Here is a 14571-nt window from a genome sequence, read left to right as displayed (position 1 = left end):
GTATACTCTGCAGCTCTCTAAAATGTTTGTGGCTACAGTATATATGGGACTGGGTTACTTTGGAAACCGAACACACAGTGCACAGAACAGTCCCCTCACAGCAAAGGATTGTTTTGCTCAGGATGTCAGCAGTGCTGAAACTGAAACCCCATTCTGTTGATGAAACCCTACTCTATTTAGATGGAAGGCACGTGGGCTCTCATTCTATAGGCTTTATTGAATTGTGTTTCTTTAGAGTATATCATTTTTATTTGTTATGGCTCCTTAAGAATGCTGGAGGAAATGAATTTTCACACATTGAAGTTCTATCAAGGAAGCAAAGGGGTTCTTTTTTTTTCCCCCTTGTTGAAAGAACCTATTTGGCAAATTAGTTACTAGATAACTATTATTAATGATTATCTGAAGGTTCTTGTTGCTTTTTCAAGAATTCATATTATAAATACGAAGGGAGAGAATGAAAACTAGAGCTGTCATCTTGCACTCACCATAAACCACTTGAGATCTGAAATCTTCTGTCGTGATCAGAATTGTACATAGCTGCTTCCAATACAGGCAACTGGCATGATGGTCAGTGCCTAGGATGTAACAGCCTCTCAGTAAATCTTTAAGGGGAAAATGGGTAAATGTGCAGTTTACCTGTTGTGCCCACAGGTAGTGCGCCTTTCAAGTCAAATGACGTGCGGGATCATTTACCTCCAGGCCCTTTTTAAGTTTGCTGTCAAACTTCATTGGAAGTATTGCCATGCCTTGTCCTCCTGCTCCCTACTAGCCCTTCCAAGAGAATAATAATAATAGCAAGAGATTACTGATACTTGGTATAAGTTAGTTTGTTGGACTTACTTTAAATATGTATGTATGCGTCTATTTTACAACTGAGGAAACTCAGGCTTGGTAAGAGATCAGAGTTAAGATTCAGACCTATGTGTATATGTGTTTCACAGCAAATTACCTAGCACCAGGGTGTTGTTTCTATAATGGGTTTGGATAAAATTAAATGATCTCATCCCAGTTCTCAAAGAGAAGGATTTTATTTTGCTTATTTATTTATTTACACTTAAATTTTTTCCCGGGTCTTTTAAAAATTTTATTACTTGCTACCACTTTTATCATCATCTATCATAGAGTGATATTTGACTTAACTTTTCAGACCTAGTATGTAAGTGTACAAAGGTCACATTTTCAAAGGGTTTAACAAGCCTTTCACACTTGGACACTACCCAGTGTGTCTGCTTTCATCACAGCCATGGCTCACTTTAGACTCCTAAAGAATTGAGTTCCGAACTGCCGGGAACTGCAACACATTGGGCAAGAAATTCAAAGTGGTTTTAAGAATCCTCTTACCTTTCTGGTTTATGAGGATTAAATGAAGTAGTGCACAGGAAGTGCTTAGTTCAGGGCCTAGCACACAATAAATACTCAAGAGATAGCAGCTGCTGTTTCGTTGTGTCTGCCTTATCCCTCAGCCTGAATCTCGGTGTACCCAAATGTGTGGGGTCTCTTGTGTCTTTATACTTACTACTTCCAGATCCTGGAATGCCGCCTTCTTTCCTCTTCCCACTTCCTGGGTCTGCTCCTCTTCCTTTTGAATTTAACTCTTCTAAGAAATTTTTCGAAGCATGTACAGTTAACCCTTTAACAACAATATGGTATTTGAATTGCATGAGTCCGTTTATATGCAGATTTTTTCAATAAACACAATACATTACTGTAAATGGATTTTCCTTATGGTTTTCTTAAACCTTTTCTCTAGCATACTGAATTGTAAGAATCCAGTGTATAATACATATATAACATGCAAAATATGTATTAATCGACTATGGTGTCGATAAGGCTTCCAGTCCACAGTAGGCTATTGGTAGTTGAGTTTGAGGGGAGTCAAAAATTGTATGCAGATTTCTGACTGTGCAGGGTGCTGGCTCCCCTGACCCCGACTTTGTTCAAGAGTTAACTGTAGTTCTTTATCACGGCTCCCTTCCTTTACACAAATATTGCCTTAGTGGGGCTTTTTGTTCATACCTCTGAGTCATGTATTTTATTACAATTTGTTTTCCAAACTCTTGTCTTCACTGGACTTTTAAAATAAAAGCTCTTTGTCAGAGGTAGGGATTAATTCTCAAGCTATTGGATCTCAGTGTTACCTGCCCTGCCTTGCAGCTAACAAATATTTCTTTTTTCTTTTTTATTTTTCCTTTTTTTTTTTTTTTTAAGATTTTACTTATTTATTCATGAGACACAGAGAGAGGCAGAGACATAGGCAGAGGGAGAAGCAGGCTCCCTGCAAGGAGCCCAATGAGGGGTTCGATACTGGACACTGGAATCATGCCCCAGGCCAAAGGCAGATGCTCACCCGCTGAGCCACCCAGGTGTCCCACTAACAAGTATTCCAATCAGAAACCACACATGCTGCCATCTAGATTATCTCATTTAATCCCCACAACCACTCTGTGTTAGGTCTGCATTATTATCTGACTGCGTGAGGTGAATTGATTTGCCCCCAGCCACTTACATTCTAAGTGCTGCAAGTCTAGAATTCCCTACATTTAATAATGTACTGTTATTGGATAGCTATCTTCTTCTGCATGTCTTTTATTTACAATATAAATAAAATAGCATTTAATGCATTAAAAGTGCTCGTTGATTGTTTTTGAAGTACCTTTGCTTTAATTTCATCATGCGTAAAACGTCTCAAGAATTGGGATTCAGCAAATTCAGACAGTGGCTTCTTATGAAGCTTATGCATAATAGGCAGTTGAAATCGTTTGGTTTTTCACTAATTTGAATTAATCTTTATGAAATTTTGTTTTATCTTCAGTAACATCCGTCAGGGTAATTGTGTGCTTATGTATAAATGATGGCCTTTTCATAGTAGTATTATGTAGGCTGTTATTTTAAGAACATGTAATAATTAAACGTGTAATAAGTTTAGGTGACCTAATGATTTGTTACAGCTTTGTAGTTGTTGGAAAATATTGATTCTAATAGCTGGGAGAGTGGTGCTGGTGGTGGTGGGGAATTAGATTATTAAATATGAAACTGTTACATGTCATTAATTTTATAAACAGTTGAAAGCAAAATAAGCAATGTATATAATGATTCTAGTTATTCTATAGTTATTCTTCTCTATAAGTTCTAATTATGATTTAATTCAGTAACATCATAAATTCCAGGAATGAGGGACAGTTTCTTTTAAAGAATAAAATATAGAGTTGAAGATAAACAGTATTTATTGCCCCATTGTATAATATTCCTTAAGTTTAGTTATTGGATTTGTTTTGCTTTGTTTTCATTTTTATATTTGCTTATTTTAAAATATTTTTAATCATTCCTTTCATCACAGAGCATAGTAATATTCTAAATCCTACTCCTATAATAGTAATATTTATATCTTATTTTAGGGAAGCTATGCGAAATTACTTAAAAGAGCGAGGGGATCAAACAGTACTTATTCTTCATGCAAAAGTTGCACAGAAGTCATATGGAAATGAAAAAAGGTAAGGTCGTTTTTCTGGTGGGTAGTTAATTGTAGCTATCAAGTGAACTTGCAAATGATGTATTAATACACAAGTTAGAGGTGATTTCTTTTATTGGGTTAATTTGTAAGTACAAAATGAAAAATAGGGCATTTGTCTCTGTTGAAAGGGAGAAACAAAGTGAATTGTGGCATATATAGTAAAGATCATCTGGCTAGATCCCCGATGTCATGAAATGAAATAATCCATAAATTGCCTGTGATGGGGGGTGGGCAGCCCACATGATATTCCCTAAGTATTTCGGTGGTGCATTAGCTTGTTCAAAAAATAGCTCTCCTTTTGGTGGAACATGTAGTTTTATAAACATGTGATCTCCCCAAAGTACTTTTGAAAAGGAGAAGGCTAAACAAATCCCTGAATTTGAACCGTGGAGTGATTATAAAGAAAAGAGCTCCCAGTCCTGTCCACCTAGACCCTGTGCCTATTCAGGTTAAGAAAAAATAGCAAAACTGAGTTAGTACTCACTTTGTACGACTGAGAATGTGGCCACTGCGGAAATAACCTAGAAGTCAGATTAGCAGAATTAAAGTATAACAAAGTGATCTTCGTATTTAGTATTTGATGCAGTATCTTAACAAATTTCAGCATTCAAGATGTATAATTATAAACTTTTGCTGTTTGTTTTTTCATTTGGTTGCTGGGATTTTCTTGTCTTTGGGACTTCTTTGAGACTGTTAAGCATTTTGTGGACAAAGGCTGCTTGTGAGGGAAGATGAAAGATTTTCTGGATTGGTCAGAAAGGCACCAAACTGAAGTGAGAGAAAGAACGAGAACTCAGGGTTGGGTGTTGGGTTGAAAGGGATGACTGATATTTTAGAGTTTGTGAGATAACTTAGAATTTTAGAGTTTGTGAGAAAACTTAGCATAATGCATAAGAGGAGCAAAATGTAACTGTGTGATTAATTCTTGTGCTGGAAGAAAGTTAAGAGATCTCTTAAAGTCCTCTCAATCCAAGCTGAGATGATGGTGAATCTCTTTTACTAGTAAGACTTAACCATCTCATTTATAATTAAATATGGGAAGAAGTTGGTATCCACAGTTTGAGACACAGAACCAAATCAAGATAGTGGCTCCTTTTTCTTATGACATTGTTACTGGATATTCTGTTTAAAAAAAAAAAAAAAACTAATGTAATTGGGTGTGTGTGCAGAGCAGATTGTCTTTCGAAGAAACAGAACAAGTAAACACCCTCAATATTTGATTAGTCTAGCAGGCCAGACTTACACTTCATAATGAACCTGAAGAAACACTTGTCCTTTATTCAGCTCCAATCAGGGACCCGACTGGAAATGCCTTACAGATATTTTAAATTTTTAATCCTCAGAATAATCTTGTAAAGTCAGTATGTTATAATCCTCATTCTGTGAATGAGGAAATGAAAGATCAGAGACTTTAATATGCCTAGGTTCATCTTAATTTAAGAATCCATGGAGCCAGGATTAGAACCCCTGTGACTATAACTCCAAATTTCATATTTTTTATTGCCCTAATTTTCATAGTTTTCCATTTTGTGTCTGAGTGTTGGTCACATATAGTAGAGCTTGAAGATGGAGGAGATGATGATGCCTAAAGAACACAAACTTTGTGAACTTTGCTTTGGATCGTTCCTTTACTATCAGCTGAGAGAACCTGGGCTGCGTCTAATGGAAATCATTAGTAGACGTGTTTATTGCTGTTCTTTCTCTGGGTTTTTGAAGGTGCATTTTGGTGCAACTGGATTCATTCATTAATTCATTTATTCCTTATTTTGGTTAGGAAATTAGGTGCCAGTACTATGCAAAAGGATCTTTACTAGGAATTTTGAAAGTCACTGTGTCATTTAATACTGGATAACTGAGGCCCCAAGGGGAAAATAGAAAGGAACAGCTACTTAAGAAGTTACGCCTAAGTCCAAATGAGGTTCCTTCCTGTTAGTCACTATCAAAAATAAATGAGGACAAAGAGATAGTGCCTTCTCAAGTAGGTGATTTAAAGGTTATCCTTTGTTGTGATTGCCTTTGTTTTCACTTCCTCTCTATTTGGGTATGTCCTGGCTTGTCTAAGACACCAGGTAAAGCAGAGCTTCAAGAATCTAAGCTTCTGGCCTCCAAAGAATGAAGAAATAAAAAGGCCAAAGGAACTATTTTCCTGTGTTTTTACATATTTGTGTTATTAAAATTTCAGAGTAGATATGTATTCATTTTACAACAAAGGGTGAAAACCTATTAAAATTACTTGATTTTAAAAAAGGATTAGTGGTAAGGAACTGCTCGTGTGGTCCAGCCTCCCGGACGAAGTCTGGCCCCTTACTGGTGGCATACACAGTGGAAAGAGTAAGATCTGCCTTCTTTCTTGTTAATCCAAATTCAGGCCTTTCTGAAAAGCTGCTAAGGCATAAGGCACAAGGTAACTTGGGGACATGACCACAGTCTTCTTGGCTTATAAAATAACTCCAGTGAATGATGCTAGAAATACTAGGTCAGAAAAAAAAAAAGAAAAAAAAAGAAATACTAGGTCAGGAAAATTTATCCTTAAATTTTAAATTGTCCTTGGTATTAACTTTGGTGCCTAATAACAAATATTTATTTTTTTGGACATCTGGTCACTGATGTTAATGATTAGTTTTACTTTTTCATTAAAGAAGATTATTCCAGGTTAAAGTAAAACAGACTTTTAAAAAGATTATTTTGTATGGAGGAAAATTTTCATTAATCACAAGGAAACTACATTTGACATATTAGTATTCCTTCAACTTTGTGTCAACGGAAGTCATTAAGCAGTAGTGAAGGTGATAGAGATGCTGTTGAGGCGACAATAAAGCCATGTAGACAATGAGGTGATGCTCCTGAAGTCATACTGAGAATGTGTTTTAAATGAGGTAACTGTGGTGTGTAAAAACATTTCTATTTTGGTACTTTTGGATTGAATAATCATCAAAGGATAATGATTCTGCAAAGGTCAGATAACATAAATGATGTTTGGATTTTGTCTAACCTGACCTATTTTATGTATTGGGCTGAATGAAAAGGCTTCTTTGAATCTGTAAGGTATTTTCCAGACCCCATCTCCTGGTTTGAGGAAAAAGTTGTTGAATCATTCTCTGAAAATAAAGACTGATTGTTTAAACTAGGAAATGAGCAACATTGTAAATGTGTGCATATTGCCACCAAGTGGCAGGAAAAAAGCATTGTTTGTCACAGTTGCTAGATAGAGCTATGTAGGGGACATGCAGAAAATCAAGGCACATTGTTTTGTAGCATATTCTTTTATAGTGGCTCTTAAACTCTGGGAGCTGGCCACTTGTTGGTCAGACTTTTCACTGAGTATTTGGTACATACTGACCAACTGCCCAAATTTAAAAACTCAGTGATTCCATATGGCAGTATCAGGTGTATTTTAATTTTTCTTCTGTCAATTAGGTGACTTTTTTTTTAATCCTCACTCTCTTTAATTTCCTTTTTCTTTTTTGTATAGTTTTTTATTGGAGTTCAATTTGCCAACATAGAGTGTAACACCCAGTGCTAATCTCGTCTAGTGCCCCCCTCAGTGCCTGTCACCCAGTCACCCCAACACCCCCCCCCACCCACCTCCCCTTCCACTACCCCTTGTTTGTTTCTTAGAGTTAGGAGTCTCTTATGGTCTGTCACCCTCTCTGATTTTTCCCACTCATTTTCTCTCCTTTCCCCTGTAATCCCTTTTACTATTCTTTTATATTCCCCACATGAGTGAAACCATGTAATGTTTGTCCTTCTCCAATTGACTTACTTCACTCAGCATAATACCTTCCAGTTCCATCCATGTTGAAACAAATGGTAGATATTCGTCATTTCTAGAGAGCCTTTTCCCTGATATCAGGAACACAACAGGGATGTCTACTCTCACCACTGCTTATTCAACATAGTACTAGAAGTCCTAGCCTCAGCAATCAGACAACAGAAAGAAATAAAAGGCATTCAAATTGGCAAAGAAGTCAAACTCTCCCTTTTCACAGATGACATGATACTGTACTTAGAAAACCCAAAAGAAAAAAAAAGAAAAGAAAAAAGAAAACCCAAAAGAGGGCAGCCCCGGTGGCCCAGCGGTTTAGCACCACCTTCAGCCCAGAGCGTGATCCTGAAGACCGAGGATCGAGTCCCGCATTGGGCTCCCTGCATGGAGTCTGCTTCTGCCTCTCTGCCTCTCTCTCTATCTGTGTCTCTCATGAATAAATAAATAAAAAATTTTTAAAAACAAAAAAAGAAAACCCGGAAGACTCCACCCCAAGATCGCTAGAACTCATACAGCAATTCGGCAGTGTGGCAGGATACAAAATCAATGCCCAGAAATCAGTGACATTTCTATACACTAACAATGAGACTGAAGAAAGAGAAATTAAGGAGTCAATCCCATTTACAGTTGCACCCAAAAGCATAAGGTACCTAGGAATAAACCTAACCAAAGAGGTAAAGGATCTCCACCCTAAAAACTACAGAACACTTCTGAAAGAAATTGAGGAAGACCCAAAGAGATGGAAAAATTTCCTTTCTTTTGTCTGTGTTCTTTTGCTGTGTGTATGCTTATCTTCTATTTAATGATGTTACTACTGAAGTCTTTGGAAATGCAAACCTGACTCATTAGCTGTTTCCTAGGGGGTGACAATATGGGGTGTTTAGAATACGGTTTTCATCAACGCATTATATAGAAATAGTCTCGATGTTTAGATTGTACTGGATTTGCTGTTTTCTTACATTGCAACTTTTTTGAATTGTTGTAGAGTTGACAAAAAACACAAGGCATTTGTGAAGTCTTTATTTTTCTTATTGGAAAGCACTTTCAATATAGAATCTTGTCTGAGTTTTAAGTGATGAAGAATTGATTGGCAACCTAATTTTATACCTTGTTTATGCCCTTTTATCACAATACTCTTGAGAAAGCCAGTACTACCCAATCTTCTACAGTTTTAACCCTCTTTATATTATTTTAGGTGTGAGATAAAAAATATCTTTTATGATAGCTTGTTGAGATTTGACTCCCATGTCTGGTACACTCTACTGAAGCACCACTCTGAATTTTATAGCTGGTATACCAGTTTACTAAGGAATTTTAATATCAGCGTTCAATAAAAAAAAAAAAAACACTAATAGGAGGCAAGTTTCTTAAATTGATGCCTTCTCAACCTCCCAATAGTGTGCCAGCTAGGTATTTGAGTCTGTGCCATGGTAAGCATTGGGAGGCTCCCAGTGTGAGAGGCCAGAAAGATCCCTGCCGTAGACTTGAATTGAGCCAACTCCAGTACTAGCCCAGCTACTCCAGGCATCCCTCCAAACTTGGAGTGACCTGGAGCTGAGCCCACTACCTCGGCTGTGACCTCTGTATCCACAGCCACAGTGAGAGTATGTAGGCATGAAAGCTGCTCTGCTGCCTTTTTATTGCTTTAGATAAATATGAGAAGACTTCAGTGGCTTCCCTCCTCACTCAGCTTGACCCCCAGGGCCTACTTCATCTTCTTCTCCATTATCTAGGCTTCATCTTCTATTCTCAACTCCAGCCACACTGGTCTGTGTTTGTTTAGACACAGTCCGTTTTAGTCCTTCCTACTGTAGAGCCTTTACACTTGATTTTCCCTCAACTGAAATACTCCTACCCCAGCTACCCATTGCTTTAGGATGTAACTCGGGCTTACCTTTTAAGGAAGCTTTCCCTGGCTACGTAGGTATTCTACATTTTAAGTACTCCTTATCTGCTTAATTTTTTCCCTCAGTACTTCTCACCAGCTAACAGAATATATAAGCTACCTTACTCAATTATGTTTTTTTTGTTTTGTTTTGTTTTTTAATTGTGTGTCGCTTCTATTAGAGTGTGAATTCCATCAGGACAGAAATTTTTGTCTTTTTTTTTTTTTTGACTCCTATATTCCCAGTGCCTCATACACTAGGGGTACAGACTAGGGGTGTAATAATGTGGTAAATTAATAAATATTACATAAACCCAGCTCACTTATAAATTAATATAAATTGCTCCTAAAGTAGTCTTTAGAGTTGAGTGAAAAGTAGTTGTTACATAGTTTTGATTCAGTTCAGTCAATATTGTAGTAGGTGCTAAGGGGGGAAACAAACAAAAAGTAGATACTAACTACCTTTAGGAAGGGCTGAGGCCAAATCCACCCTGGTGTTGTCAGTGTGTTACATACATGCACACAAATAGGCACATGTACACATTTTGTCACTTAAGCCTGCACGCTCTTGGCCTACAAAGTGTTAAAAAACATAAATTAGTGGCTAAATTTTATAAGGAACTTCATATAAAATTTAATTTCAAGCATCTGTTGAACAATCGGAGGATGTGACCAACACTAGGTCCACATGCCAGTAGTTGAGCAAACTGTGTGTTCACAGGCTTGCTATTCTGTATTGTGCCTCGTTATCATCAGAATCACACACCAATAGCTGCTTATCATTGCATTTAAGTTCTTCTTTTTCTTCTAGTAGGCTTAAAAGAAATAAAAATTTTCCTTTACTCATAACTATACAGAAAGTGGGAATTACCATCAGGACTGTGTGTTTTCAAGAAAGAAAGGAGGGAACCTACTTCTTTGTGTTATTAAAGGATATTCCTACTTATTTATTGTAGCCTGGTTCACCCACTAAATTAGTTTCCTGGCTACTATTTGAGTTTACTTAGCTCCTATTTGAGTAGGTATTTGGTTTTCAGACCCGTTGATGAGACATGGTGTAAACGTTTTAAAGTATGCACAAGCCAATATGTATAATTGAGCAAAAGCAAATTATACCCTGTGTAAGGACCGGATTGATGATCTGAGCTATAAAATAGGGGCTTGAGCTAGGCTTTGAAATAGATATTTTTTAATTGCTAGAGAGAAAATAGCAGTTAACTCTTGAACTACATGGGTTCAATCTGCAGGGTCTACTTACGTGCATATTTTTTTCAATTAATACTATATATTACAAATGTATTTTTCTTAAGATTTTCTTAGTAATATTTTCTTTTGTCTAGCTTTGTTGTGAGAATACAGCATATAATACATATAAGATACAAAGTATGTGTTGACTGTTTATGTTAATGGTAAGGCTTCCTGGTCAACAGTAGGCTATTTGTAGGCTACTGTTTTGGGGGAGTCAGAAGTTAGGCATGGATTTTTTTTTTTGCTGCATAGAAAGCTGGCACCCCTAACCCCCACAGTGTTCAAGGGTCAACGATATAAGGAAGTTATTCTAGGTGGGAAGAATTTTTGAAGGCAGGTTTTTTGGCAGCTAGCAAACCAAATCCGTTGGTAATCTGTGAGTTGAAAGGGTACAATGTCATTGTTCTTTCAGTCATCCACTTGCACCAGGTGTTCAGGGTGGAACATACAGAAAACATAGTAATCCAGTCATTCACTTTGTTTTTAATTTTTCTACTTTTATTAATATTTTGAAAACTTCTACTTAGGATGCTGCTCTTACTCTGTTTTCCAGGTTAATTACCAAATATAGTTAAGTGTATTAGCCCTAACAATAGTGTCCTTGATTAATATATCATTTTTGAGTAGACCTTAATTAATAATTGCAGATTCCGCAGTGGTGTATCATCTTCTGTAACCTTTTAGACTTCATTGGATTTGCTGAATTCCAATAGTTCAGAATTCTGAGCTCTATGAAAATTAAAGGGAGACTCCCTGCTCCAAAAAGTATTTAATGTAATTGATTGCATGATTCCAATATAGATGAACCTGCTCTGAACAAATGTAGTTTTTGTGGAAGCCTTGATTTCTGTGCTCTGGACATGACTATTTGCATTTCAAAAGGCTTCACCAAAATGTTTCGTTAGGAGGTTACTTATGCAGTTCAATATAATTTTGTATTCATATGTTCAAGGAAAGGAAATATTTTTCTTGAATCTAATTGCATTTTTTTGTGTGTGGTGTGTGTGTGTGTGTATGTGTGTGTGTGTGTGTGTGTTTCCCCCACTGTTTCAGGTTTTTTTGCCCTCCTCCTTGTGTGTATCTTATGGGCAGTGGATGGAAGAAAAAAAAAGAACAAATGGAACGGGATGGTTGTTCTGAACAAGAGTCTCAACCATGTGCATTTATTGGAATAGGAAATAGTGACCAAGAAATGCAGCAGCTGAACTTGGAAGGAAAGGTAAATTAAAACTGTGTTGGTTCTCCTAAAAGGCACCATGGCAGCATGTGGTTTTCTTATTTGTTTTTGTGGTGGTGATTTTTTTTTCTTTTTATGGCTTTTGGTAGCAATATTCTGAACACCTTCCCACAGATACACACAGCCTCACCCATCAGAGATAAAGTTCTCAAATAGCTATGGTCTAGTAATGAGCTTGTGGACATCTAAAAGTGGCACGCGGCAAGCTTCCTCAGCTTGGGGGCAGTTTTAGCAGGCTGTGAAAAAAGTTCCATTGGAAGCCAATAATAATTGAAAAGCCTACTCTCTCATGTGTCTGACGGGTATATGAGACTCAATAAACAGTGAAAATACACAGTTCAGTAATATTTTACTCTCAGTCTTATATGGAAGCAAAGAGAGAAATTCTTAGAAGTATTTACGTGGGTTGTAAAGATTGTAAATGTCTAGCTTCTCTGTGGAACAAAACTACACTATTGACAAAAATAGCCACAATTAGCTTTACTCAGACTTTTAGGGGTTTAATTTGTTAGGAAATGGAATTTATTTATTAGTTTTATTAATTGTATTTTATTAGAAACTAATCATTTCAGTCTATACCTTTAGTATTCAAAAATAGTTCTTACTGAGTTAGCATTTAACTATTATTTTTTTCCCTTAATATTAAAATTCGAAAAATGGTTTGTTCTCAACGATCATATGACTCTCCTTTAAAATAATACAAAAGAAGCTATTTCCTCATTCAGTAAATCTTCACTGACTATCTTAGTGTTTGCCTTATCGTAGTTGGCAATAGGGATGGGGGCTGGCAGGTAACATTGAAGGTGATGAGCTAGACACAGAATGCACACTAAGAAGCCTTAATAATGACCTTCTTCAAATATTTTTATGACATTTGTATCTTTATAATTTTTATAAATAAAACTTATCAACTATGTATTTTTTAAATTAGGTTGGTAGTAAAGCTTATTACCATAAAGGTGGTTTCATTTTAAAAGAAAATAGAACAGTAAGAAATATATCTAAATTATGGCCCTTGAGCCCAAGGATATATTTAAGTGATAGGCTGATCTGATAGGTCTTAGCTGTGTCTCCCCTATTTTACTATTTTGTAGAAAGTCTCAAGAGTTATAGGTCTCCACTTAGACAGTTGGTACTATGAAAAGAATACTTAGGTAGGTAGTGAGAAGCCAGAGATTGTAGCTACCAGTGTATACAACTGTTAACCGAATTCCATTGCTTGCTTTAACCAGTTCCAGCTTCCAGCATTTTATTTTATTTTATTTTATTTTATTTTATTTTATTTTATTTTATTTTATTTTATTTTATTTTATTATCTTATTTTATCTTATTTTATCTTATTTTATCTTATTTTATCTTATTTTGCTTTATTTTAAGATTTTATTTATTTATTCATGAGAGACAGAGAGAGGCAGAGACACAAGCAGAGGAAGAAGCAGGCTTCATGCAGGGAGTCAGATGTGGGACTTGATCCCGGGACTCCAGGATCATACCCTGAGCGGAAAGCAGAAACTCAACCACTGAGCCATGCAGCCGTCTCCCCGCCCCTTCTTTTTTTTTTTTTTAATCAGCTTCCAGCATTTTGAAGGAAGTAATAACAAACAAACAGCATCCCCACTTGCCTTTCCCAGCATCGTGGCTTAGTATTGTTTCTTCAACTTATATCATTATATTCTTTCCCCAAGCCTTAAAAATTCACAGAAGACAAAAGAATACCTGAAACCTTGAGCATTAACTAGTATTGAAAGCATCTACTAATGGGTAGTATAATGTCTATAAGTCAAATATTAAGTTACTAGTTAATACTAGTTTTAATGAAAAATGCTATTAGAGAAGTCTCACATTATATAAAGTTAAGACTTGTTGAGTTGAGAGTTAGCAGAAAGGCATTCCAGGTGGAAGGAGCATCTTCTGTGCTTGGAACCTAAAGATGTAAGAACATGGTAGGTGTGGGCCCAGGTAGGCAAAGACAGCCGGAGCATTACAATGCTGAGCTTCAGAGAGAGGGCCCTTTGCTCTTGCCTGTCTCACTTTACCTCCATTCATTTAAGGTAATACTCTTTTCTTTCAACAGTCTGCTCAATGAATGGTTCAATTAGCCATTACTCAAAAAGAAGGGCTATTTATTTTTGTACTATTGGGTATTTGTACTTAATATGCATTACAGTAAAGTACTGTATGTAGTGCTTAATATGGTCATGACATTTGACTCTATTAGTAATATTTTGGATCTGAGATTTCACTTAAGGTTTTAAATTTGTTAAATATTAATTTCCTCAATTTTATATCTTACATAATTGGAACTAGGTAAGCAATAAAACATGAATTAACTCCCTGTTTAGCCCACTTGTGTTTTTCTTACATATTTTTAAAAAATATACTCCCTAAACCTCTCTTGCTAGCACTGTTTGTATAATTCACATATTTCTACTTTTGCAGTATTAGATCTGATACTCATTTCGGGGCAAAGGTTTTTTTACTACGGCATGAAGATCTTGTCTTCAAAGAGTTGTTCTTGAATTGTTCATTATTTACAGAAAGGTTTATTACATGCCATTTTCTATTCTAGAATTTTGTTAGCTAATCTAGCCTTTTAGTATGACAAATGTAACTTTAAACTTTATTTATTTTCTCAAAGCTGTAATACTTTTTCTGAATAGTGAGTCGTTCTTCCCCCTGCCCCCATAGAATGGAATTTGAGTAGTTTGTAGTCTGTAATCTTACAGTTTTTTTTTTTTTTAAATAATGGTTCTAGGGATCCCTGGGTGGCACAGCGGTTTGGCGCCTGCCTTTGGCCCAGGGCACGATCCTGGAGACCCGGGATCGAATCCCACGTCAGGCTCCCGGTGCATGGAGCCTGCTTCTCCCTCTGCCTATGTCTCTGCCTCTCTCTCTCTGTGTGACTATCATAAATAAATAAAAAT

The 14571-nt window shown here is 36.4% G+C and overlaps 1 protein-coding gene across 12 annotated transcripts in view; it reads left to right on the top strand.

The window, feature by feature from the left end:
• The window catches only part of RBPJ (recombination signal binding protein for immunoglobulin kappa J region), a 225513-nt gene that overhangs the window by 194213 nt on the left and 16729 nt on the right, over positions 1-14571 (top strand). For all 12 annotated transcript variants that reach the window (XM_072808600.1, XM_072808570.1, XM_072808609.1 and 9 more), the window contains 2 exons: positions 3396-3491; positions 11464-11629. In XM_072808600.1, the coding sequence (XP_072664701.1) occupies positions 3396-3491; positions 11464-11629 (262 nt within the window). The remainder of the gene's footprint in view (positions 1-3395; positions 3492-11463; positions 11630-14571) is intronic.

The sequence above is a fragment of the Canis lupus genome, chromosome 2, assembly GCF_048164855.1.
Source record: "Canis lupus baileyi chromosome 2, mCanLup2.hap1, whole genome shotgun sequence".
Taxonomy (NCBI): Eukaryota; Metazoa; Chordata; class Mammalia; order Carnivora; family Canidae; genus Canis; species Canis lupus.
The sequence above is the reverse complement of the archived record's forward strand: the minus strand, read 5'-3'. Positions and strand labels throughout refer to the sequence as shown.